The sequence below is a fragment of the Melanerpes formicivorus genome, unplaced genomic scaffold (assembly GCF_026170545.1).
Source record: "Melanerpes formicivorus ecotype bairdi unplaced genomic scaffold, bMelFor1.0.p_v2 SCAF_5, whole genome shotgun sequence".
NCBI lineage: Eukaryota > Metazoa > Chordata > Aves > Piciformes > Picidae > Melanerpes > Melanerpes formicivorus.
In genome coordinates, this window is record NW_027142357.1 from 23,732,866 (window position 1) to 23,757,424 (window position 24,559).

The following is a 24,559-nucleotide window of genomic DNA, read 5'->3' on the forward strand; positions in this document are numbered from 1 at the left end:
TAAATATTTACAAAATTTGGCTTCAGGTTTCATAATGTAAGCCTGTGTTTATGTAAATAAAGAAAAAGCAGTAAGAAATGATCTTTCATTATGATTAACCTATAACAACAGTACAGATTATAAAGGCTGTAAAAGCAAGAAAGGAAAAAGTTAAGCCATTATTCTGCTGTAGGACAACTCTACAAATGTGCTCTCTCCTTTTCATTATTGATTTTCCAAAATGTGATTTTCTGAAAGAACAGGGTATGATTCTTGCACCTCTTCAATGGTTTTGTCTTGAAAATGTTTTTCTTATTTTCCAGTGCCTCAAACTCAACCATGAAATCTGAGGCACCAGTTGAACACTAGCTAATGCAAGCACTCTCACAGACTAGTTTCTAAAACTATTCCAACAATTCATTACATTTTAACTAAATAGTTGCATAGTCACCAGAAGTCAAAAAAATTAGTCACATCACATTTTTGGCTTGGAGCTTGTCCACTTGAGAGCAATTCTGTGCAAAGATGCTCAAGCTCAGTCTGAAAGCTCACAAAAAGTGCCTAAAGCACCACCAAGTCTACATGAGTTGCGGTGCACTGGGGATAATGTGCCATGCCGATTACCCAGGGCAGAACAGCATACTTAATACAGCTAGCCTGCTTCCAACACCTGAGCTGGTGTCCTTGAATATCTCTGTATAGCTCTGAATGGTATAGGATAGCTGAATTTCAAATGTAAACCGGTGTGCTACTGAATACACAAGAACAACCAGTTCCAGGTGAAAGGTACCACTTCTATACAGTAGCTTTTCAGGGCAGCAGCACGCTGCTGTCAAATTGTAGGTACAAAGCGTGTGTGATAATGAACAGGCAGATGTTACTGAAAGCTCAATATGCAAAACAAAACAATGCATTACCATTTTTATCCATGGAATGGGGCTCAGACTGCTTCTTTCCAATATCAGCAAAGGATCTCACAATTGGGATCCTGTTGCTCAGCTTCTTCTGGTTCTGGTGGTGATGCTGTTTCAGTAATGCCTCATGCACTCTGTGACGAACATCCTCACTGAGCTGCCCAGAGCCCACTTGTTGGTCCAAAATCATATCTGAAAAAATATATATAAACATTATAAAAGAAGGGAAAGGAGGAAATATTTTAATTTTTTAAATACAATAGTAAGAATGATCTGATACAAGACTAAAAATTAAAGGTGTCAGTCCCTTTAACACAACAGGATTAAATACTAAGTTTTATCTGGAAGTATTTCACTCTCAGGAAAAAAAAATAATCAAAAGGATGCTATTAATGTAAAAACATCAATCCCTCAAAGGTACACAGTTCCCAAATGAAGGTAATCTATGTAACTTTGAAGCCAATCCCTAAACACTCTCATACATAACGCACTTAAACCCAACATTGTGATGTATATTCCGTGTCCTTTTTCATTTCAAATAACCCCCATCCTATTTGCTACACAGGACTGGCACAGTGTGAGGAACCAACTTTTTTATTTCCTTTACACTTACCACAGAAGATTACAGTTTAGCTCTTTATTTCTAATAACTACAATACTTTCAGCACAATACAAAGAAATTGCAGATAAAACAATACAGGAAAATGTGCTGCATTATTTGCAAATACTTAATAGGATCTCATTCTATTGTCGAAGTACATGTTCCTGCAAGAGAATCATTACATGGAACTGTAAGTGAAACTGAACATTTTCCTAAGAAATCACAGCCATTTTTGCAATCCACTGACAAAAAATATTCTTACATATTCATATTCAAAATTACTTGTAAATATATGCACTGTGTATTTCAACTGGAAAAGGACTGTTGAGAATTTCATGGGATTTTTTGAATTATTATTTTGGGAAATCCTGCTAGCAACAGTACTAACACTTAACGGAAAAAGAAAGGAAAAAAGGCAATTCTGGATCAAAGCAAATGAAACAGCATTTAAGTACATGCTGTCCTTGTATATCTATTGGAAGAAACTGTACAGCACAAAAATAGTGCTATGACTCAAAACTCCTTGTACTGAAAATTCAGGCGGCTCATGATTCTGTGGTGGAGTCAGATTTACATCTACAAATAAATTCAGTGGAAAGACAAGCAGAACAAGGGGAAGGAAAAAAAAAAAGGCAGATGCATCATCTGTAGAGACATCATGTGTCAGGTCTTTGATAATTGCCAAGAGCAAGAGAAAAGAAGAGAGGTAATAAATGGCATTAAATAATTATGCTGGTTAAAAGGAGAGTTTAATTGCCAACAGTCAACTATGCAATGTATATATATAGAATAGAATAGAATTAACCAGGTTTGAAAAGACCTTTGAGATCATCAAGTCCAACCCATCATCCAACACCATCTAATCAATTAAACCATGGCACCAAGAGCCCCATCCAGTCTCTTCCTAAACACCTCCAGTGATGGTGACTCCACCACCTCCCTGGGCAGCACATTCCAATGGGCAATCACTCTTTCTATGAAGAACTTCTTCCTAACATCCAGCCTAAACCTCCCCTAGCACAGCTTGAGACTGTGTCCTCTTGTTCTGGTGCTGGTTGCCTGGGAGAAAAGACCAACCCTCACCTGTCTACAACCTCCCTTCAGGTAGTTGTAGACAGCAATAAGGTCTCCCCTGAGCTTCCTCTTCTCCAGACTAAACAACCCCATCTCCCTCAGCCTCTCCTCATAGGGCTTGTGCTCCAAACCCCTCACCAGCTTTGTTGCCCTTCTATGGACACATTCCAGCAACTCAACATCTTTCCTAAACTGAGGAGCCCAGAACTGGACACAGTACTCAAGGTGTGGCCTAACCAGTGCTGAGTACAGGGGCAGAAAAACTTCCCTGCTCCTTCTGGCCATGCTATTCCTGATACAGGCCAGGATGCCATTGGCCTTCTTGGCCACCTGGGCACACTGCTGGCTCATGTTCAGACTCCTGTCAGCCAGTACCCCCAGGTCCCTTTCTGCCTGGCTGCTCTCCAGCCACTCTGATCCCAGCCTGTAGTGCTGCATGGGGTTGTTGTGGCCAATGTGTAGAACCCGGCACTTAGATGTATTAAATCTTATGCCATTGGACACTGCCCATCTGTCCAGCCTTTCAAGGTCCCTCTGCAGAGCCCTCCTAGCCTATAGATTATAGTGTCAGGGTTTTATCTCTCACTCTGTGTTGTCACTGGCCATTATTGTCTTGGGAAATCTATAAGTACCAGCCCAAAGTGCCAGAGCCTTGCCTTGCAAGGAAAGAATCACAAGCCTCGCTCAGAAGCCAAACTGTGTTTCAGTTTACCCAGACAGGACTGCAAAGACCCCTCGCTGTCTTAGCGTTGTAAAGGCCAGGAGCAGACAGGCGCGTCTTGCTGGGCCAAGGGGCGAACCCCTGGAGGAGCTGAGTCCACGGGACGGTTTCGTTTGATTGGAGCAAAGAGCGAGCACCGCTGCAAAGGATTGCAGCAGAGGAGCCTCTTTTCTACAAAGCTTTCAGCTACAAAGCCTTCGGGAATAAATCCTGTCTCAGCAATAAGCTGCAGACACCAACAGAAAGTGAAACTGTGCTCCTGCAGCTTCCACGTGGTCAACACCATTTTGGTTTTGTTTAAATCCCCACATGTGCCACAGGAAATCACAGTTAGTGAGAAATGAAGGTCTGTTGTGCTAGGCAATTCTGGAGTTGCCCCCCCACCTTGTAGGCAATTGCCAGCTTTATTGCCGATGTTCCTTTTTTTTTAATGGTTTAAAGTGTTGTTTGTTTCTGGATTTTTGTGCATATTGTTTAAATTGTTACCTGTTCCTGCTGGTGAGGGATCTGTTCCACACCGAATATTTCAAACCGGTAAATAGGTTTTATTGATATTTTTCGTGGGATTTTTATGATTAATAAAGCTATTCGTATTTTATTAATTGTTCTGCTTATTGAATATTAAAGAGCCTTTTTACTGCTCATATCAATATCATTTCAATAATGTTTTCTCTATTCATTGTCAGTTATAACACATCATTTGAATAAAATTGATTTTGTGAGTAAATGTGAACGATGTGAGTACTTCAACAGCAACCTATTGTAGTAACTCAAATCTAACTCCTCATCACCTATGAACAATTTACCCAGGCTGTCTAATTAGAGTATCAGGAGTGCAGGCACTTCAAATCAGTTCAAATGCAATGCAGCTCATGTGTTGCCAAGCGCAGCAAAAAGCACCTGTTTCACCTATAGGGTTGGCAAGGACGCAAAAGCAGGTTTCTACTCGCTCCAGAGACACCTATTGCACGCTGCAGCTTTGTAAAGAGACATGCAGCCAGATCTACATGGAGCTGTTCCAGTTGGAAGCAAATGAGTAATAGACTCAAGAGTGACTATAATTCATTCCACGTTGCTCCAGTGTGTCCATCTCCCCATATACAATACTACATGGAACTCCCAGGTGGAACAGAATAGAAGTTATACTGCATTTGCACCAAAATACCTGCGAACTGCAAAAAGAAATTATTTACAGGTAAACAGGCTAAATTGGACCTGACTTTTGCAGTGGTGAGCAGAGAAACAAGATGCAGAGCTTTTTCTTTCTCTTTTTTTTTAAGCTGGGTATAGGTTTTAATTGCTGGGCTCATGCTTCCCTGATATAGGTTGGCACTGCCATTCTACAGCAGAGAAAAGTGAACTCAACAAGGAGCAGCAAAGCTGCAAGGATTTGCACCTCTCAATCTTTCAAATTTTGTAATTGCACAATTGCAGGAAAAAAAAAATATATTAACAACAAAAACTAGAACACAATGGGCTTTTATGTGCGTCATGATTACAGTGACAGCTGACTCTCAAACCGAATTTAAAAGCCAAAGTTTGTTTGGCTTGTGATTGTTTTCTGTCAAATCCTAGGGAGAAGAAAACAGAAGCAACCCTAAAGCAGTGCTTTATGGAACACACTTAGTTGAAATGCTGTCCTTTATAGAATCATGGAGTGGTCGGGGCCAGAAGGGACCTCCAAAGGACATCTAATCCAACCTCCCTATCTTAACCTGTCTCCAATAGAAATCTGAATATACACTTCTCTAGTGAGTTAGGCACTAGAAGCAACAGAAAACTAACAATCAGGATTCTTGGGTTGCATTTGTAAACCAACATCCATTTACAGTGTATACAACAGTGATTACAAACAAGCTATCTAAGCCAGTAGATTTAGTCTGTTCATCCAAGAGGGGAGAACGTTCCAGTGTACTGACAGATGGATTCTTCTTCCGGCTCTACCTGAAATTGCTTTGTTCAGCTTCTGTGATGAATTACTTGATGAGATGGAAAGTAAAGAATTACTGGTTTTCAAAGTAACAGCATACAATTTTACTAAAGAACATGAGCCATCATTTCACAAAACAGTAAGTAGTAGAGATGAGGCTAAAATTCCCAGCTTACAGCTCAGAAAGCAAGCAGTTATGTCAGAGCTATGCTCACATGCCACTGGATGCTACTAAAGAAAGAACGGTGACCACATAAAACAATACATATAATCATAGAGTCAATAAGGTTGGAAGAGACCTCAAAGATCATCAAGTCCAACCTGTCACCCAAGACTTCATGACTACTAAACATCTTGCATCTCTAAACAGAACAAGAGCCATAAGTGATACTGGTTCTGTCTCTACACACAAAATGAAAGCAACTGTAAACATTTCCAATTTGTTAACATGGGAAAATATAAAACAAAAATGCCATGCTACTTAGAAGTTGGCACAATATTTACAATTTACCCACAGACAAATTAACAAAACCTGACAGAGGTTGCTTAGAGGTAATCACTGCACGGTAAGCTGTAAGTAAAGCAAATGCAGACAAAACCCTGGGTAAGTGAGAAGGTGAAAGCTCAAAAGACACGTACAGGGTCAAACAGAGAAGCAGACTGCTCACTGGCAATCCTATGCTTTGTTACAGTGTTTGTAATAGAAGTTAAATTGACCATAAAAGCACTGTCAGAAACATAGTACAATGTGGCGCAGCTGAAACAAAAGGCTACAGTGAAAAAAAATCTAAACTGGAGACAGTTTAAATATATTATTATTATTAATATAGAGTAATGTAGCTTGAAGCTAACAAAGACAAAAGAAGACTTGTTCAGAACAAAAGCTTAACACGATATTACCAAAATCAATAAAATTGCACACTTGGGATATAATGCCCTGAGTTGTTGAGCACAGTAGTTGTGACCTCAATCACAAGATTAAGCTGTTACACAGATTGAAAATTCGATCATGAGGAACATACGAAATACAGCTTGGGGAGAAACAGTCAGACCTCTCCCCTAGAAAGCATGGTAATAGTTTAAAAAAAAATAAACCATCAGCACACTTAAGCTATTTAAAATAAATGGGACTATCTAGTATTTCAAACATATGCAAGTCTCCGAAAGCACTATTGCACAATCCTGAGGCCACAGTTTGCGTTTGACAGGGTTGGACATTTGTTCACAGCACACTCTGCAAAACAACTAGAAAATGCAAGATCTGTGATTACGTTGTAAAGTATTGCCATTAAAGGCTGGACCAAACAGTTTTTAAACCAAACAACAGAAAATGGCATCATATGTTAAGTAGAAGAACGTTTTGGGTTCATTCAGTGGTTACCATCAAAAAAACAGATGGTAATCTGAGAATCTAAACGGTTTCAAAGGAACTAAATGAAAATATCAAAAGAGAACATTTTCATCTGCCAACTTGAACAACACAGTGAAGCTGCTCTCTAATGGTGCAGCCAGATTCTGGCAAATACCTCCTTAAGAGACAAGTTCCAAAATAAATAAATTGTTTTGATTACATGGATTCTTCAGACTTCCTTTAAGCATATGTTCTATACAGAAGTGATCGATAAAATATTACATCAAACGTCCAAAGGAATTCCTTATGCATGGAATGCTAACTTACTGATACAGAAGCCACTGCAAAGACACCAAACTAGAATGTTACAGATTACAAATAGTAATAAACCCCCCTAATTTATGTTTAATATAAAAACACATTTTAAAACAGGGTAAAGGAATGGAGCTCTTTTCAAGAGAAAAGTAAAATCTATTTTACGAAATTTAAGAACAATTTGTGAAACTGCAGGAATATACATGCTGTTTCACTGCATAATGACCATGTTGGAGATTCAGAAGTCTCTATTTATGATAAGATATTGTCTGTGAATTCAGCATCATAGGTACAAATAATCTCTTTATGAACGATGAGAACTGGGTACAGGTTCAAGAAGATGTAGTCTTACAGATCAATTAATTTCTTAATAAGACAGAATGAAAAAGACTCTAATAAAGAATGGACACCCCTTAAGACAGGACTCTTTAATAATTCTCACAATATCACTGGTGCCAAAGTATTTTTACACAGGACTATCAGAGTTTCCAGGGATCAAACAAACAAAAAAAAACCCACAAAAAAACCCCAACCAAACAAAAAACTAACACATTGTGAAAGCCATGCAAACAATATAAATGATGCTTTCTCTCTGTAGATTTTACCACAAGCCCATTAAACTCTCAAAACAGACTTTAATAACAAAATTTCAGGGACCAAGTGCTGAGGCTTTAATGCCTGACTAAGATTAAAAGCCTCAACTAAAATAAATGGGACTTCTTTGTCTCAATTTAACAGCAAAGATTAAGTATACCTCAAGACTAGCACTGCATTTACAACAATGTAATTTGATATTGGGAGTACAGCCTAGATAGCAAGACATTATCAACCAACATTCGGCACACATTTCTGCCTACTAAAGTGTTGAAGAAAGTAAAAAGAACGTGTATGTGCACAATTAGTTTAATTGTTCTCAAAACCATTTGATGCATTACAGTAATGCAGTAACATTATCAACAGACTGGATTAAAAATAAAACTCATAGTTAAAAAAAAAAAATAAATCAGAAGTAGAAGAATCACAGGGTATAATCTGGTTTTGCAAACTCTTCTACCTGTGGTATACATGGTAGCATCAAGAACAATCAAAAATGACCACCAGGATCACTGGACTAGCTTACCATTAGAACGGCTAGCACACAAAACAAGAGAGTTAAATGTTGGAAAAAAAGTATTGAAGCCAACAGGTGAGAGCAACGATTTGTCTAAATTCTAAAAAGTAGGGTCTATCAGCTACAGCTGGAATACACACCACCTCCACGGCGAAGACAATGTGTGCACCGTATAGCACACGTGCATACGTAGGGTTGCAACTACCGACCGAAAAAAGCAACTGAGAAGAACAAGGATGGACTTCTTGAGAGACAAATCCTGTCCAATCTTCATGTTGTTATACGGAAAAGGAGCAGCCTGTCATATTATTTGGAGTTATCAAATTTCTAACCTACCTAGCATGTCTTGGTGATGTGCTTGCTACCAGTACTACATCTTTCTCCCCTCCCACTGCTACCTGGTGTGTGGCACACCCTTTGTAGCAATTTGTAATCACTGGAGAGCAGGAACTAAATGTGTAATATTTGAGTAACAAATTACAAAGGAGCTTGATTGAGGAAGAAAAGAACAGCATTAGTACCACACAGATAATAAGAAGAGAGAAAAATAAAAAGAAAAGCAACTTTATTTCTAGGGATAAAAAACCTTCTCCAAAGAAACCTGACACAGAATATGAGCATTTACAGAATTATTCACTTGCCAGAACCTGCTGCAAAGTTGGTTGGTTTGGGGTTTGGTTTAGGTTTTTTAATTACCTCATTGCTTACATTTAAAAAAAATAAATATATATAAAATCCTCTCTCAAAGACAAAGCAAGGCACATGCAAATCTCATCATGTGTCAGATCATCTTATCAGAAAGGGATGCCTGCCAGTGCAAACAAATAAACCAACAAATTAAATACAGGCAAATCTGCAACGACAGGTACTTTTAATATGAAAATGGCACATGCCAATTCATGAAAGTCATCCTATAATCTCAGAACAAACAAGTCATCCTAATCAACAAACCAGGGTATCACAGAAGGAGGACAGACTCAAAACAGCATTACAGTAACTCAAATTCTCTGCTGAAGGACAACTTCAAAACAAAGTTCATGTTGTGAATGTTCAAATCCTTGGACACACTAGCTAAACAAACAAATAAAAATTGCTACAACTAACTAGGGATTAAGTGATCATAAACATGAATTGATTATGGCCTCACTATACAATATCTTCCAAAACCCCAAAATAAAGGATATTTGCTGAAATTATTTTGTTATTGCATTAATTGTTACTTTTTTACCTACTGAAAAACAATCCTGAAAGGGATCTTTTAACTGACTACAGAAAAAGTTGAGTGATTTCTGGATTAAAAATGCAAAGATAAAAATTGAAAATCCCAGTGTACTTTTTTAAGCAAAAATCCAAAAAAGAACATCAAAGCAGCTGATCTAAGTATTTATTGATTTTTTTTTTTAAATAAATAATAAATCAGAATACTGATAAACACCTTTGTTCTTTCAAATCAGCTGCTTTTTATTCTTCATGTTTATCTTTTATCATTATCAAGACAAATTTTGAAGCTCTGTGATTCATGGGTGAATCAGATCTTGGCAGAGAGTGGAAACCCACGCAAGTTTCTGCAGATTTGGATTAATAATACCTTGTGTCAGTTTGACATAAACAATCTGGGAAAGGTAAGTGCAAAATTCAGCTACCACAATCTGAGCCAACTTTCATTCCACTGTTAAATATACCCCACTGAACAGTCTCTCCCTTACCTGACAAGGTAAATGTGTATAATTTTACCTGGCCCTTACATAGGCTTGTGTATCACCCATAAAGCAGTTGTCTTGATTTCCTAAGTGTTAAAGAATTTCCCTGCTCTGTCTTTTGTACTTTTACCTAAACCAAGGTATTTATACTTTTTATTTGTGTATTTTACATTTTCAGTTAACACATTCCCTTGCCTGTGACAAGGCAACAAAAAGCCCAGAGGAACCACTGAAGAACCAGTTCTCTATCCCTGTGCTCTTTTCCCAAATTTACATCTGTTGCATCATGCCTGATCTTCAAGCAAAGTTTGCAGTATGAAAAATACCATACATTTAATATAACATTTGTATAAAATAACAGTATGTGTACAATTTGCATAAAATACCAAATCTATGATACACAGATACAACACCATTTTCCAAAATGCTGTGAAAAATGGCAAGGTAGAGGCAAGGTAAAGTTTTTCAGTATATGTAAAACATGTAAGGCTCAGTAACCATCACAAGCATGACATTAGCTCTTACTAATGTTGGATAAACAGAAAATTAGAGATCCCAAGTTACAAAAGAGCACATCTCTTTGCTGTGTCTTCTTTGTTGGAAGGGACAGAGATTGTTTTAAACAATAGTAGCAAGGACACAGCATCAGAAACTCTGTAGGGCACATGAGCTCTCAGACTGGGTGTTAGAATTTTGATGAGTTTTAAAGTCTACTGTAAATACACTTATATTACAAAAGACTTACATTATCCCTGCCTCAGTACACTAGAGAAACTTGCATTTATATAAATGCATAAATTATCTAATTCAAATTATCTACTGTATTTACAACAGGAAATAAACATACCAGACTGCAGTGCAGGACTCTAGCACAGCCATGCAACCTCTGTAATTTTAGGATACCTTGAGGCCATGCATTACAGTTCTGTACTATACAGCCCCTAAAAACTGGCTTTATTACAGTTACAAATGCACTACCCAAAAAAACCCCAAACAAACAAACAAGAAAACACACCAAAAAACCCTGGAGTAACTGACTGCAGCCTTTGTGGGAAACACTAGAAATACAGAAAATGGCATTCACTCTCAATCTCACAAACTTTGGACACACAACTCATACATTATGTTCTCTCTTGCTTTTTCACTTCTGCTGTTCTCAAAAGCTCTAGAATTGCAACTGCCAAATATATCTTTATTGGAGAAAATGCACTCAACTTCTGTGAAAGAAGCTAATGTATCTTAAACTTTTTTAAAAGCTTGCACAACATTATTGTTCTCCACACAGAGACATGTTTTGAAATTGGTCTGTTTTCATGACACACAATTCTGCAGGATACTTCCCTATCATTTAATTTTTTTTAAAGCTAGAGTGTCTGCAATTAGCAGGGCTGTAGATTCAGTTTGTAGAAGTCAGCATACACATCATTCACAATGTGAGGCAGAGCAGTAGGAGTACAAAATATGCCAGTTCTAATGAAATATATTCAAACCGTCCTCTCTACTCCATTTTAATTTCCTCCTTTACATAAAACATGGTTCTGAAAACTACACAAAATAATATCAATAAAATATTTACCAATTGTGTGAGACATTAGATTCTTTCCTAATACACTGAGTAAAATGTTTCCTAGTAGTTTCTAAACTGAACTGATTATTGTTCAATAGCTTTTTTGTAAGCAATATTGTATGCTCTTGATTCTTATGATTAATTTTCATAACTAATAATGCAACATCAATACATACCTGCAATTTCTTCTATGGAATTAGCTCTCATGTCCAAAAGAACTGTACCATTCAGGATACAGCTTCTCAGCTCAAACAAGCTATGAAGTGACAGTGTGGCAACATATGGTTTACTCCACCTCTCTCCACCATCCTCTACATCTTCTTCAAACTTCAACCACCTGTACAAACAAGCAATTTTGTAACTCCATTGTGCGTAAGAAATTAAAAATGTATTACCTCTGTGGATATTGAAAGACAACTGTTAAGCATGTCTCTGGATCTCACTTTGTTGCTTTTTATTCCTGTACGAAATGTGAGACATTTCCTTTGCCTGTATCTTCGAATATAATGATGTATTATACACTTTTTGAGGATAGATTCTGACCACAGAGATGAAAAAGAAATTTATTAAGAAATCGCTATTGTACTTCACAAAAACTTTGAGTAATTCTTCAGTATGCAATGATATTTCTATGATAGAGCGACAAGTAGTATGAAAAGGATAGAGGAGAAGAATTTGTGGTAGAGAAAAATAAATGCTATACATAATAAGAACAGAAAAGTCTGTTAGCATATGCAAAAGTGTTTTAAACTAAAGTTATTTAGTCTCTCAAGCATATGCAGATGCTGCTGTGTGAAGGCATACAGCCTGGAAAAGTTTGAACAAGCACAAGCCCCTATTGATTCAACAGATTTATATGGAACAGGCAGCAGAGAAGTCAAGCAGAGCCTCACACCTTGACAGCACCTTCACACTTGTTTCCAGACAGCAGGGAAGTATAGAACCTTACACCTCTAAAGCTGAGCAATTTCCAGTTTTACCACGCCTCAGAGCCCAGTAACACAGCAAACAGCTGTTCTCTTCCATTCCTGGTCCACCTGCCTAGCTCTGCTCCTACTCATAAAATATGCCTCTGCACCCGTATTTTAGACACTTTCCTACTTTTAGCCCCTGTGTACTAGATTCTTTCTCTTCCAATGCCTTCTGGTAAGCAACCACCACTTCAGTGACCCAGTCATCACCAGCGAAATCTGCTCCCTTCCTGCTTTACCTTTCTTGTAAGTGTTACCAGCTGTCTCCTAATCACGCTCCCATTTGTTACACAGAATTGCAGAACCAGTTAGGATGGGAAAGACCTGTTAGATGATCAAGCCCGACTATTAATCCAGCACTGCCATAACAATTTGCCTCCAACTTCTCAGCCCCTCCAAAATTTCCATCCTCCTTTGTCTTGCCCTCTCTTCTTTGTATTTGAAATTTTTTCCCTCCATTTCCCTCTGTGCTGGCCAGTTTCCATATTTCATCTTTGCCCATGAGACCTCCTTCATCTCTATCAAACTTCTGTTCTCCACTCCCTTCACCACAGTTTAGCCAGGCTATCTCCTTTACCTATTCATTCTTTCAGAGAAGCAGCAAGAAATCATAGGACACAAAAAAATTGCTTTCACGGAGACGAACCATGGAAAATTATTTGCATATGCAAATCAGGTGTTCCAAACAGATTTTCAAAACATCAGAATGGACATAAAACACAAATTAATAAACTCCACCCCCACCAAATTCAAAGGAATAATTTGAAAGGGAGTTTTGAGCAGCAACAACAACTCAGGAAAGTTACCGAAATGCAAGTGGGAAACAAAATAGTTGAGGTTTCGGTTGGGTTTTGTTTGTTTGTTTTCATTATGCAGCTTCACTTGAAGTGAAGAGGAGGCTTCGCATACCTTACTCATGGTGCTCACATGCTTCCAAACTTAGAATTTGCTAGACCTATTTGTGGCCATAATGTCACACACATGATGCATTAAATGTCCTGCTTAAACTACTCCCTCCTAAGACTCTGCAAAGTATCTGTATTTTTATGTTGTCATACCTCTGCTTTTGTGCGTGTTTCTAATATCTTCAGTAGTTCTATGAGATTATGATCTTAGTACCTGTGTATTCCAAATTATTTCTGATGTACCCATCATCTTTATGTTGACTCAAAGACATTTTAAAAATCATGCTACATATATCCTAAAAACAATGATCCAAGCATAGATTCAAACAGCTTCTCATTGGAAACCTCATACCGTCATCACATTCTGTTAATGTAAATAGTCCTCGGCAATGCTTACCTGATTAGACTGCTGCAATCTGTCCTTGGTATTACCTATTTTGAACACACTGACCCATTCTAAACAGATTGTAAAGTGAGGGATAAAAGACAAACATGTTCTTAAAAGTTTCATTATGACAGGTGACTGAACAGGGGCAGGCTCATAATCACAGCTCCTGACATACTAGGGACACATGGAAAAGAAAAGTCTAACTCCTGAAAACAGCTTGAATTAGACTTTGTGGTGTCAGACATGAAAGCTTATGCATAACAAAAATCCATAGGAAACTATTGCTACTGCCCAAATAATCCTATTTACCATCTTATCATTTGAATAGGATCATTCTATGGGTTGCATCCAAATTGCTGCTGTTACTAAAACTTTATGTTTAAAGACATTATTATGCATTGTTACTTAATGAGCCAACAGGCTGGTACATAAACATAAGTCATACCCAGCTGAGAGAATTCTACATTTGGAATAGATTTCTACTTTGATTTTAATAAGCATTATATGTGTTTACTCTTCTCATCAAGGGAAAATCATGTATATTGCCTTTTGTTTTTTCAGAAATATACCTTTTACATCAAAGAATTCTTATTTAATATACCAAATTAGAAACCGCATCAGAAAACATAAACCACACACATCTTTAATCTTACACAGTGATTCAATCCTAAGTGTTCAGGTGGTTTTAAATATCACAATACTATTTTAACCACACTCTGAATTCATGTACAACATCCAGTGACATAAATGGCTTTGAAATCCAAATTCAGGTGTAGATTCCAAGGCTGCACAGTTTCTATTCTTTTTAGTAACCCGGCAAAAAAGACACACTGTAACATATTTACTTTTGCAGTTTGACTCCTTAAATTGATATGGCTGATAAACAAAAGCCTGTCATAATTTCCCAGAAAACAACAACATCAAGTCCATTTGTCTATTAAGCTCACGTGTCACATGCATCCCTGTGGCAGTTTAGGCTGGGTCCCTCCTGTCCCTACCACATAAGTTACACCTCCTGTGCACAGAGGGTCCAACCCAGTAGGTGGACACAGGAAATAGTGTATTACATACCCATAATATCCTGCACCCTATAAATCCATCTGCAAAGTCTTTCTCTTCCTCTTTCTTCTCTCTCTGCTCCCATGGGAGATGTTCCCTGTCAGGTAACAGTGGGGAAGTGTCTCAAGGCCTCTTAGGCCTGGCTAGGCCTAATGCTAGGAGGAGAAGGAGGAGGGGCAGTGTCAGACCTGGCCAGCCTGGGACTAGCCTAGCAGGGGGGGAGGGGGGGAAGAAAGAGCCCTGGGGGGTTTGGGTGAACCCTCAGGTGGGGAGATGGAAAATGTTGGAGACCTTTGGGTGTGCCGGAAGGGACTCTATGCTTTAGGGTATCTTTGTCAGCGTGCTTGTAGTTTCTGTAAAAACACCAATTGCTTTTCCATTTAAACTTTCCATCACTTCTGCAATCCATTTGTGTGAGTGTCATTCTTTTGCCCCTCTCAGGGACAAGAGAGCATCTGCCTGGACTCAAACCAGGCCAATCCCATATGCTTGGAATATATTTAGAGCTATCTTAGTTATGTCTGGTAACACAGGAGAGCAGCTTCAGTCACATGGTTTTTACTAGTAAAAGTAAAGACTAGAAGAGGTATAGCAATCACACAGTTTAGTTCCTCTCACGGCACACTTACTGGAACTAAATATGCCAACAAGAATTTCAGCAAGGTACTCAGGTGTGTGTATGTGTATATACATATATGGATATGTTACATATTCTAAAGTCATCTGCATCAATTTTTCAGGAATCAATGATGGAGTGTGTACACTTTGATGTAGATTCAGTTACAACATTTTGGTGCATGTTAGGACATGAGTTGAACAGGATCTATTTCATAGTCTGTTACATCTGCAGCAGAGATCTGTAGTATGTACTCACCACCCCTTCAAAGGGCAGTATTATTAGCACATAAATTTCCACATGAGTTTTTGCTTAATTTTCTAATCAGAGTAGGGAAGCAAAGTAAATAAGCATGTCACAGAAACAAGGCAGAAGTTACAAATCTATGGGGTTTTTTGACCTAGTTCCTTCATAAGAAAGTTTTGGTTCAGAGGAGATGCATTTTCACCTCATACTCATGTTTTTTCCTTTAGTACACCCATTTTCTAGTCACTATTAACAATTTACTTTCTGAACTATGGACAGGGGGTAGTTTTTATAACTGTGCTGTTTCATCAGAACTTAAGCCTAAAGACTTACCAGTTAGTTCTAAAGTCTGTTTTTCTTTATTACATATGATATTTATTCCTGTTCCAGAAACACAGTGATATTCCCCAAAAATCTGCATCCTAAATTAGCACAAAAATAAGTCCCAACAGTTTGCATAAAACTTCCTACAGTTCAGGCACTAGCTTTCCAGCCACACCACAAGAGGTTGTTAGGGTAGATTTGAACATTAATTTTCGCCTAGTAGCTATAGTTTTAAACTTTACTATTGTGTGTGTAACATAAGCCTCTGCATGTTTCTCCACAAATTCATGGGAAATACTTTTTTCAGTATAGAAACTATACATTAGGCATTCTCCACACAACTGTATAGCTGGGCCACATTTTCAAAAAAATATTATAAGACTGACAATTTATTTTAAAAGATACATGTTTCTTCTGGTCTGGAATTCCATACCCATGAAATACATTTCTGACAGCTTTCTAGAACAGAAAATATTGCACCCTCTTATTTGCATAAATAAAGTACTTAGACACTTGCCTTCATCTTTGTTTGGTCATTTCACTACCTTTGCCTCCTTTTCTACCAGCCAGCCACCACATGCCAGATGCTGTTTGAAATTTTTTACTCCAAACTGAAAAAGATTATTTACCTTAATCACTGGAGCTTTCTCCTGGAAAAGAGAAGGCTCCAAGGAGACCTTATTGTGGCCTTCCAGTACCTGGGGTGGCCTACAAGAAAGCTGGTGAAGGACTTTCTAGGGTGTCAGGTAGTGATAGGACTAGGGGGGATGGATCCAAGCTAGAGGAGGACAGATTTAAATTAGACCTTAGGAAGAAGTTCTTCACTGTAAGGGTGGTGAGACACTGGAACAGGTTGCCCAGGGAAGTGGTGGAAGCCCCATCCCTGGATGTTTTTGAGGCCAGGCTGGATGTGGCTCTGGGCAACCTGGTCTAGTGGAGGGTATCTCTGCCCAAGGCAGGGGGGTTGGAACTAGATGATCCTTGGGGTCCCTTCCAACCCTGATAATTCTGCGATTTTCTTTTTCTGCATGGCAGCCCTACTCTTTCTTTGTTTTCATCTTATTTCTAAAGCTAACAGTTTTCTTTTACTATTAGCACTTCACTTGTATTTTCTGAGCCCCCCCAAAAGCCAATTTTCTTGGTTGTTTTATTCTGTCCTTTGGCAACAATCTCATTTTTACATTTTTTTAGTTACCAAATGACAATTGGGAGGGGTGTACATAGAGACAGATCAGTCTCAACAGACATTTCTTTATTTTGCCTATTCCTTTCAAATTAAAAAATTTTTAGAACTTTTCAGAAACACAATTCCTTGATAATTTGCAAAGGGATATTTTTTTGTTGAACTGGAAAGATGCTATTTCCCTCCTAAAAATAGCATAAGCCACAGTGATTTTATTTTTAATCACAATAGAAGCTGGTATCTTTCCTACAAGATGTTCTATATGTTTCTAATCAGTATGAGAACACAGCAGATGATTTACATGATTAGATTCTCCCTCTCTGAATATTAATAAGATTATTTAGGGACAGTACTACATTAATTTTGCAGCACAATCCCCATATGAGAATTTTCTACATGTAAAGATCTATATTTAGCATCTGTCTGTGCCTCCTATGGACAAATAAGGGAAAGGAAGGTCACAGAAAATTCTGTAGCCCTCTGGGAAAATTAAGGGAAACCTAACAGCCATAACCATGCCAAAGAGCCCATATATGTAGTTTCCCACTAATTCCACTATTTTTATCCTACTGACACCAAAGATGTGATTCATATTCTTCTAGGCACCACTGAAAAGCACTGTCAATAAATACGGTCAGGGAAAGGGAAAACTAAGGTTCTAAGAAAAATGAAGCAAGGATTACTGGCAAATGTAATCTTAATGAAACTAAGCAAGTCACACCCCATTTAGATGCTCAAGAAAACTTATATGTTTCAAAAATGTAAAGTTGTGTTCTAATATTTTATTTTTTTTCATCAGAAATGCCATCTAAATCTTTTCACACTAATTTTGTGGAAACAAAACAATTCAACACCAATTGCTCAAAATCAACTGTTCAGTGACAGTTAGAATATGTAAAAGATTTATTGCTCAAAAACTAATCTCATTTCTTGCTTTCAGCTTTTTATAGTAGTCATTCTATCTGTTTCTTAAGGATCCAAACAGACTATGAAGTTTGAAAGTTTCTTAAAATTATGAGCTAAAACACTTAAAATAAGCCCAGTTATTATTAATTCACATACATTATATGTTTGATTCCCCCCCCCCCCCCCCCCCCATATTATTTCTGACCTATATTTTACAAATCTAGATGAAAACATTTGGCTCTGGCAAACAAATGCTGTTGTAATACCAGCAGTCTATGGATTACAATTATGCTTCTATTTAAGCTTTATATCCAAAAATCTGCTCCTGAGCTTGCCACAGCTTTGAAATCATTCCTCAGCACTCCAGCAACCAAAAGCTACAGATGATTTTTTAAAACTTACAAAAACACTCACCTTGCTGTCTCCCTCCATTCCGCATCCTCTCCTTCACGCCAACAAATCTCATCAAGCTCAGTAAAAAGATCATGAGGAATATGCTCCTCATCATCATCTTCTGTTCCAAGAATAAACTGCACCCTTTGTGATGGAGTATCTGGAGAAAAATAAAAGAAGTCAAGTCCAGAACATCCATTTCTTTGCCCTGACCAAGGAAATACCTAAAATTTCATGAGATTATCCAGGCTCTTTAATCTATATCACTTACTGCCACACAGAAAACATGGTTACAGTTACTCTGTAGAAACATCTAGACACAAACACGTTGAGATTTGAGACTTCTTTATTTACTGTAGTTGTCTAGTCTGCTAATTAAACAAAGTCATCTAAAGACAGAATGTGAAGTACAGAACTGGTGAATATTGGAAATTAGAATGGTGTCTCACAGGAAAGAGGATTACAGATAGAGCTGATAAAAAGTCACTCCAGTATTGCAAAATCTACTTTGCCACATCGTAAGTCTAAACCTACAGAACCAAGCTCAACACATAAGCTGGTATATTAAATGTGCATTCTTTGTTTTATCTATCAGGAGAAACAGACCAAAAGACACCTCCCTGATGCCAATATACCACTTAGAACTTCAAAAAGAACGTATCATTAACAACACCTACCATTCCCTGCCCATGTTTAAACTGTGTCTACACGGTTAGGCTGTTCCAGATTGCCACAGGTTGAGTTGAATCTGTTGCTGATACTCAACGTCACACTGTCCTCACGCCAGCTTCAAAATGAAAGTGCTGGCTGAAGCAAAGTACTAAGGGGCTTGAAGTTCAGTTTGTAACATGAGAGGCTTCCTGTTTTGGTTGATGATTCCATTTTCTGGGTTTGGGGTGGTGCTCTTTTCTGATAGGCAGGCTGTGGGTTGAGGGACACTGCTGCTTTCTGCGTTCTGCTGCATTTTCTGCAAATAGACTATGGTAATTGTGCATTTTATCATCTCATTAAACTCTTTATCTCAGGCCAGAGGTTTGTTATGTTACTTTCCCCCCTGTCTAAGTGTCAAGAGAGAGGGAGTTGTGACAGTAATCTGTGTTAACCCAGGATGCAAATGAACAAGTTATTTGCTACAGCTTCCTCATTTTATTCTTCCTGTCTCGGTCTTCCCTTTACATCTCTGTTACTAGTGATTTTTCTTCATAACCTTTTGGTGCAAATAACTAAATATATTTTGGAGACATACTATTCTTTTTCTCATATTGCTCAGTAAATTTCCAGAGCTCACAGGGCACCATAATGTCTGTGTATACTGAGCGTTCATATGCCTTAAACAAACAATCAACAAAAGCACCCCACACAAGTAAACAAAACGTAAATGCAAATCTCAAATAAACAAACTCTGTATGAAATCTAGTCTCTCTAGAAGTTATTTTTTCTGCTAAAGTGTTTTAAATTTCTAAGAAGAGCAACAAGTCCTTTGTGAGAGCTGATGTGGGCCAGGCTTCCAGTCAACCTAAAAATTATTTATCCAGCAGAACAGAGCAGCAAGTCTTTGAACATTATCAAAATGGAGTTTTTTTTCTACAACCATATTTTTAGGCAATATTTTCCATCCAGAAGTGAAGAGCAGCACTGCATGGAATCCTCAAACTCTCTGAATTTTTTTGGGAAAAAAATAGACTGAAGTGGTATCACTCACTGAATGTTGATTGAAGAATAAATATGGCACCGATACAAAAAAAATAAATAAATGCACCACTGATACAGGAGATTAAATTCTTCAGCGAAGAAGTAGTAGTAGTACTAGTAAACTTGCTATAGCAATGAAACACAAATACATGACAGTTTCACCAGAACTCTGTTTAAACAGAGTGTAAAGACACAGTATTATTAATTCTACTTAGTCCTTCTCAAAGCAAGGAAATTAAACCCAGGAAGAAGTTACAAGAGAAGAGGTACTATTAAATAGATCCAGAGAATTAACTGCAGGGGGACAGAATTTACTTGTGGTGGCTCATTAAGGAACAGCTACAACCTCCTCTACTTCTATTACTCTTCTCTCTCATTGTTGAGACATTTTTTTTCCTGTAAGACCATTTCAACCTCTATTCCAGAGCCCCTTTCAGCCTTCCCCTACCTGTTTTTTTAAATTATGTTCCTCATATCCACATGTTGGTATTTTCTGGAGAAGCACAAAGTAAATATAAACACCAAGATTTAATCTGAGACTAGAAAGTGTATTCTGTTCAGGAAGTGTGCAAATTGGTAACAATAATTTGCCAGGACAAAATTCAATAAGATGTGAACTTGAAAATGACAAGTGCATACAACTAGTGACAGAACATGGAAAACAAGCTACTTGGATAGAGAGCTGGACCCATGCAGTGAGAATCTGAGAACAAGCATTGCCAGGAACATCCTGTGCTCTTGATAAAATCAGCACTAGAACTGATTTACAGCAACAGCTACAGTTAAGCAATAAATGAGTAGTGTTGTACAGAAAAGCTGCAGTTTTCTGACAGTTACGATACTCATGCAAATGAACACTTTCAGTGTGGGCAGGAAAGCAGAGGATCAGAAATCTCTCAAAGTAAGGTGAGTAGTAACAAGGGAACACCTTACTGGGTCTTCTGTGTAACATGCAGCTACTTGATTGACAACAGTGAAGAATCCATATAAATGACAAAATATGCTCTAAATTCTCTTCTTTTTAGCACATCAGCAAAACTAGTTGCTGGAGTCTAGATATCTTTATTTGCTGCTGGTGTCCAAAACCAGCAAGCCACAGCTTGATTTTCAAACACCAAGCTGAGACCTGGAAGGGAGTGGGGGGGGAAGTCAGTGTTTGCTTTAGTGTACAGTAATTTTTTTAAAGACAAAAGCCTAAGAAAATTAAGTAGGAACACTTTTTTTTAATAAAAATAGTATCTGTTGGTTCTCCTATAAAACTACATTAATGGAATTAGTCATATGAGCAATGCCAGGTGGATTTGGCTCTTATTCATAGGAGTACTAAATACCAAATCTGACATTAATCTGTTATATGAAAAATGAATAATATGCAATTCACAGACAGTATGAAAGAATACTTCAATTGGTGACTGTCAAACTTGGTAACTTAATCATTGGTGCAGAAGCATAATATTTGCAAACTAGGACACTCAACATTTATTCAAGTCTAGGAAAACAGAAATTGGTTTAAATATTATGTGTGTCTATTCCTACTTCAAGTAATACATGTAGCATTTAAAAAACAATAAAAAATGTTCATATTATTATTATTATTACTATTTCTAAACACAAATGAATGTAATCTAGATTAAGTTGGGGAGTGGGGAAAGTACACTTATGGGACTAATTAATATTTCTATCACTGCAAGTTACTTTATATCAGAGAACAAAGATATTAGAAGCAACATGAATATAATGTTCCACAATAAGCTCCTGATTATTCTCCTAAGCAAATGGCTCCTCACCAATCCAGGAAATCCTTCAGGACCATCTGGGATGGGGCAGAAAAGTCTGGTACATGAGAGGAGCAGAACCATCAACAATGGCTAATGAGCCATCTCAGTCAGAAGTTGGAACAGCTTTCCATTTGCCCAGTCCCATGGGAGCCTCCTGTCAGACTCTGTGTTAGACCTGGTTTTCTCTGGGCTTGTGCTCTCATCGTCTGTACAGTATTCACACAGACACCCAAACTACCTCTGATACCACAAATTCATTGCATGCATGGAAAATCTGAGTATGCCACATTTTTAAATCTGTAGAAATCTACAGCACTGTTAAAAGGGTAAAAATTAAAAACTGGTGGACATGCTGGGATTTGGTGCTTCAGAAAGGAAATGACCCTGCAGCAAGCTGACACACTGCTTGCTACCATGACTCTTGGTAAAGTCACTAACATCCATAAAACAAAAGCAAGATGTGGGTAAAGGCATGCCAAAACAGCAAAACTGAAAGCCATGACTGCTAATAATCTAATTTCCAGAGAGCAACACAAAGAGCTGCTCCCAGGAACAGCACTGAGTGCAGGCAACAGGGAAAAGTGGCTTACATCATCATCCCATCTTGCAAAACACATGTAGGAAAGAACCATAATCAGGCATTTTGCCAGTTTAAAACATCCCTAGGAGCACCCACAGTTCTGGGTCAGGACTGTGTCCTCTTGCCTAAAAGAACAAAATGAAATCAAGAGTTGGGCAGGGGTAAGAAGGCAAGATCATTTTCAGTTCACCCACATAAATTCAGCCCAAGAAACAATCTGCTCCACTGTACCATTCGGAGTGACCCGTATCTCCAATGCACACCAGAATTTCTCCTGAGACAGAACTGCCCTGCCATCCCACCCTGCTATCGGGCAGAACTGCACACAATCTGCCCAAGCAGAATCACATAAATGTATCCAAATTTTGTCCTCTGTTCTGAATAAACTATAGAAAGGGTATCAAAATATATTTTTGGTTTCACTCTGTTAGCTCAATTGTCAGAACAGGTTTCTGTATTTCAAAGCCTGTTGACAACCTGCATTTAAGAATAGAATTAGTAGTCTAATGGTTCTTATTGAGGTCAGTACAGGTAGACATTAAAAATTACTTTTCCTACATCAGAAATCATGCTAAGCATTAAAATAAGATTTATGTTATGGAAGTTCACATAAGAAAGTAAACATCATCGACAAGATCTAATCTATGCCTCATGTTCTTGTATGTTCATCTTAAAATGAAATTAAACATACAAACTTTCTTTTTTTCACAGATGTCAGAAACCTATGTTAGGTTGGGAGAAAGTACTCCCTTGCTTGCTCCTGTGGCACTTTATGCCCGTACATACAATCTCATTTCCAAGAAGCTCACTTTGCATTTTCTCCACATGAATTGTTTCCATCATCTCAGGGCTATGACAAATAACCTTATCTTTTGGATTGGACAATAAAACCAATTTCCAAGCTTCAATTCTCTTCTTTTTGCTAGACTCTTAAAACTGTAGTTACATTATTTTAATCCAGATTTGCTGCAATCTATTCCACAGCTGCCCAGAGATTCCAATTTCTAAGTGCACCCTTCAGCAAAGTCTACAGTTAAGGGCAGGAGAACTCCCTTAAGAGCCATATTCTTTACAAATAATTAAGTTTGCCCTATTAATGCCCCTTTGAGTTTTGAAGGTAGCTACCAAATAGTCTACTGAGTTCTTTCATTATGCTTTTTTCAAACCCCTCTAGTAAGTAAAAGAAGTTCCCCTATACAATTCACTTTTTTGTCTACATTACCTTCAGAGAGGCCTTATTGAACTGTGTGTAGAGTCCTCTGTTAGCCTCACCTCCAGGACTGCTCAGCTTTCATTGCCACATCCATCATGAATCACAAATCTTTAAAACTAGTGATTACTAAAGATAGATTTCTTAAAAGAACAAACCCAAACTTTGCTCAAGCTCCATCAGTGCCTAGTCCTAGAAGGCTCCACAACAGGCTGAAATCAAACACCAGTCCTCACAGCTGTATTCACTTTACCCTCACAAAAATCTGTCCTTAAAGACACCCTGATTAGAGTTAGTCTTCCCATTCCACTCCATTTTAAAACAGAAATACACATATCATTAACTAGTAAGGGCAAGCACAAGAGAGCTACTTCACTGGTTACAGGCAAAAAACAGACATCAAAAACCCACTGAAAATTGCCACTAAAATCCATGTACATAGCAAGCAAGTGCAACCCTACCAACCAAAAGGAAATCTAAATCACACTTTCAGCGCCACCACAGCCTGCAGTGCAGACAGCAGTCCTGGCCCACTTGTGCAGCCAACCAGGGCTGGCATGCATCACCCTCCCAGCAAACAACACCAAGGAGCTGCTGTATACTAGAAAGAGGGGTTTGTTTTAATTTGTATCACATTCCAAATTTAATTCACAAAGCAACCACAATACCTGCCCTGCAAGGAAAGCTGTGGAAGAGGGAAGCTTACCTTAGGCATGAAATTGTGGCCTTGATTACAACAGCTGCCATTTTTAACTAGAATGGATCATTTCACAGCATTTCTCCTTTTCTTTCAAAAAAGATGGTGGAAATCTAGATCCTGAAATAACTTAGCCTACAACTTTTACTACCCAGAAAAGGTTCTTCATGAGCAAGCCATGTAATCACAAATTATGCAATACAAAGGCAGATCATTATGGCAAAATGGAAACATCTTGTACAAATTAATCTAATCAAGAGGAAACAGACAGCAAGAATCAGGTGTGGGAAAAACAAAAATGAAACCTGAGTAACTGATCTGTGCCTCCAAATGACAGGACTCTTTTTT

General features: G+C 38.0%; 1 protein-coding gene across 6 annotated transcripts in view; it reads right to left on the bottom strand.

Annotated features, from left to right (window-relative positions):
• The window catches only part of SLC4A10 (solute carrier family 4 member 10), a 167,587-nt gene that overhangs the window by 54,843 nt on the left and 88,185 nt on the right, over positions 1–24,559 (bottom strand). For all 6 annotated transcript variants that reach the window (XM_068138761.1, XM_068138763.1, XM_068138764.1 and 3 more), the window contains 3 exons: positions 18,276–18,414; positions 11,440–11,600; positions 897–1,085 (listed from right to left, as the gene is read on the bottom strand). In XM_068138761.1, the coding sequence (XP_067994862.1) occupies positions 897–1,085; positions 11,440–11,600; positions 18,276–18,414 (489 nt within the window). The remainder of the gene's footprint in view (positions 1–896; positions 1,086–11,439; positions 11,601–18,275; positions 18,415–24,559) is intronic.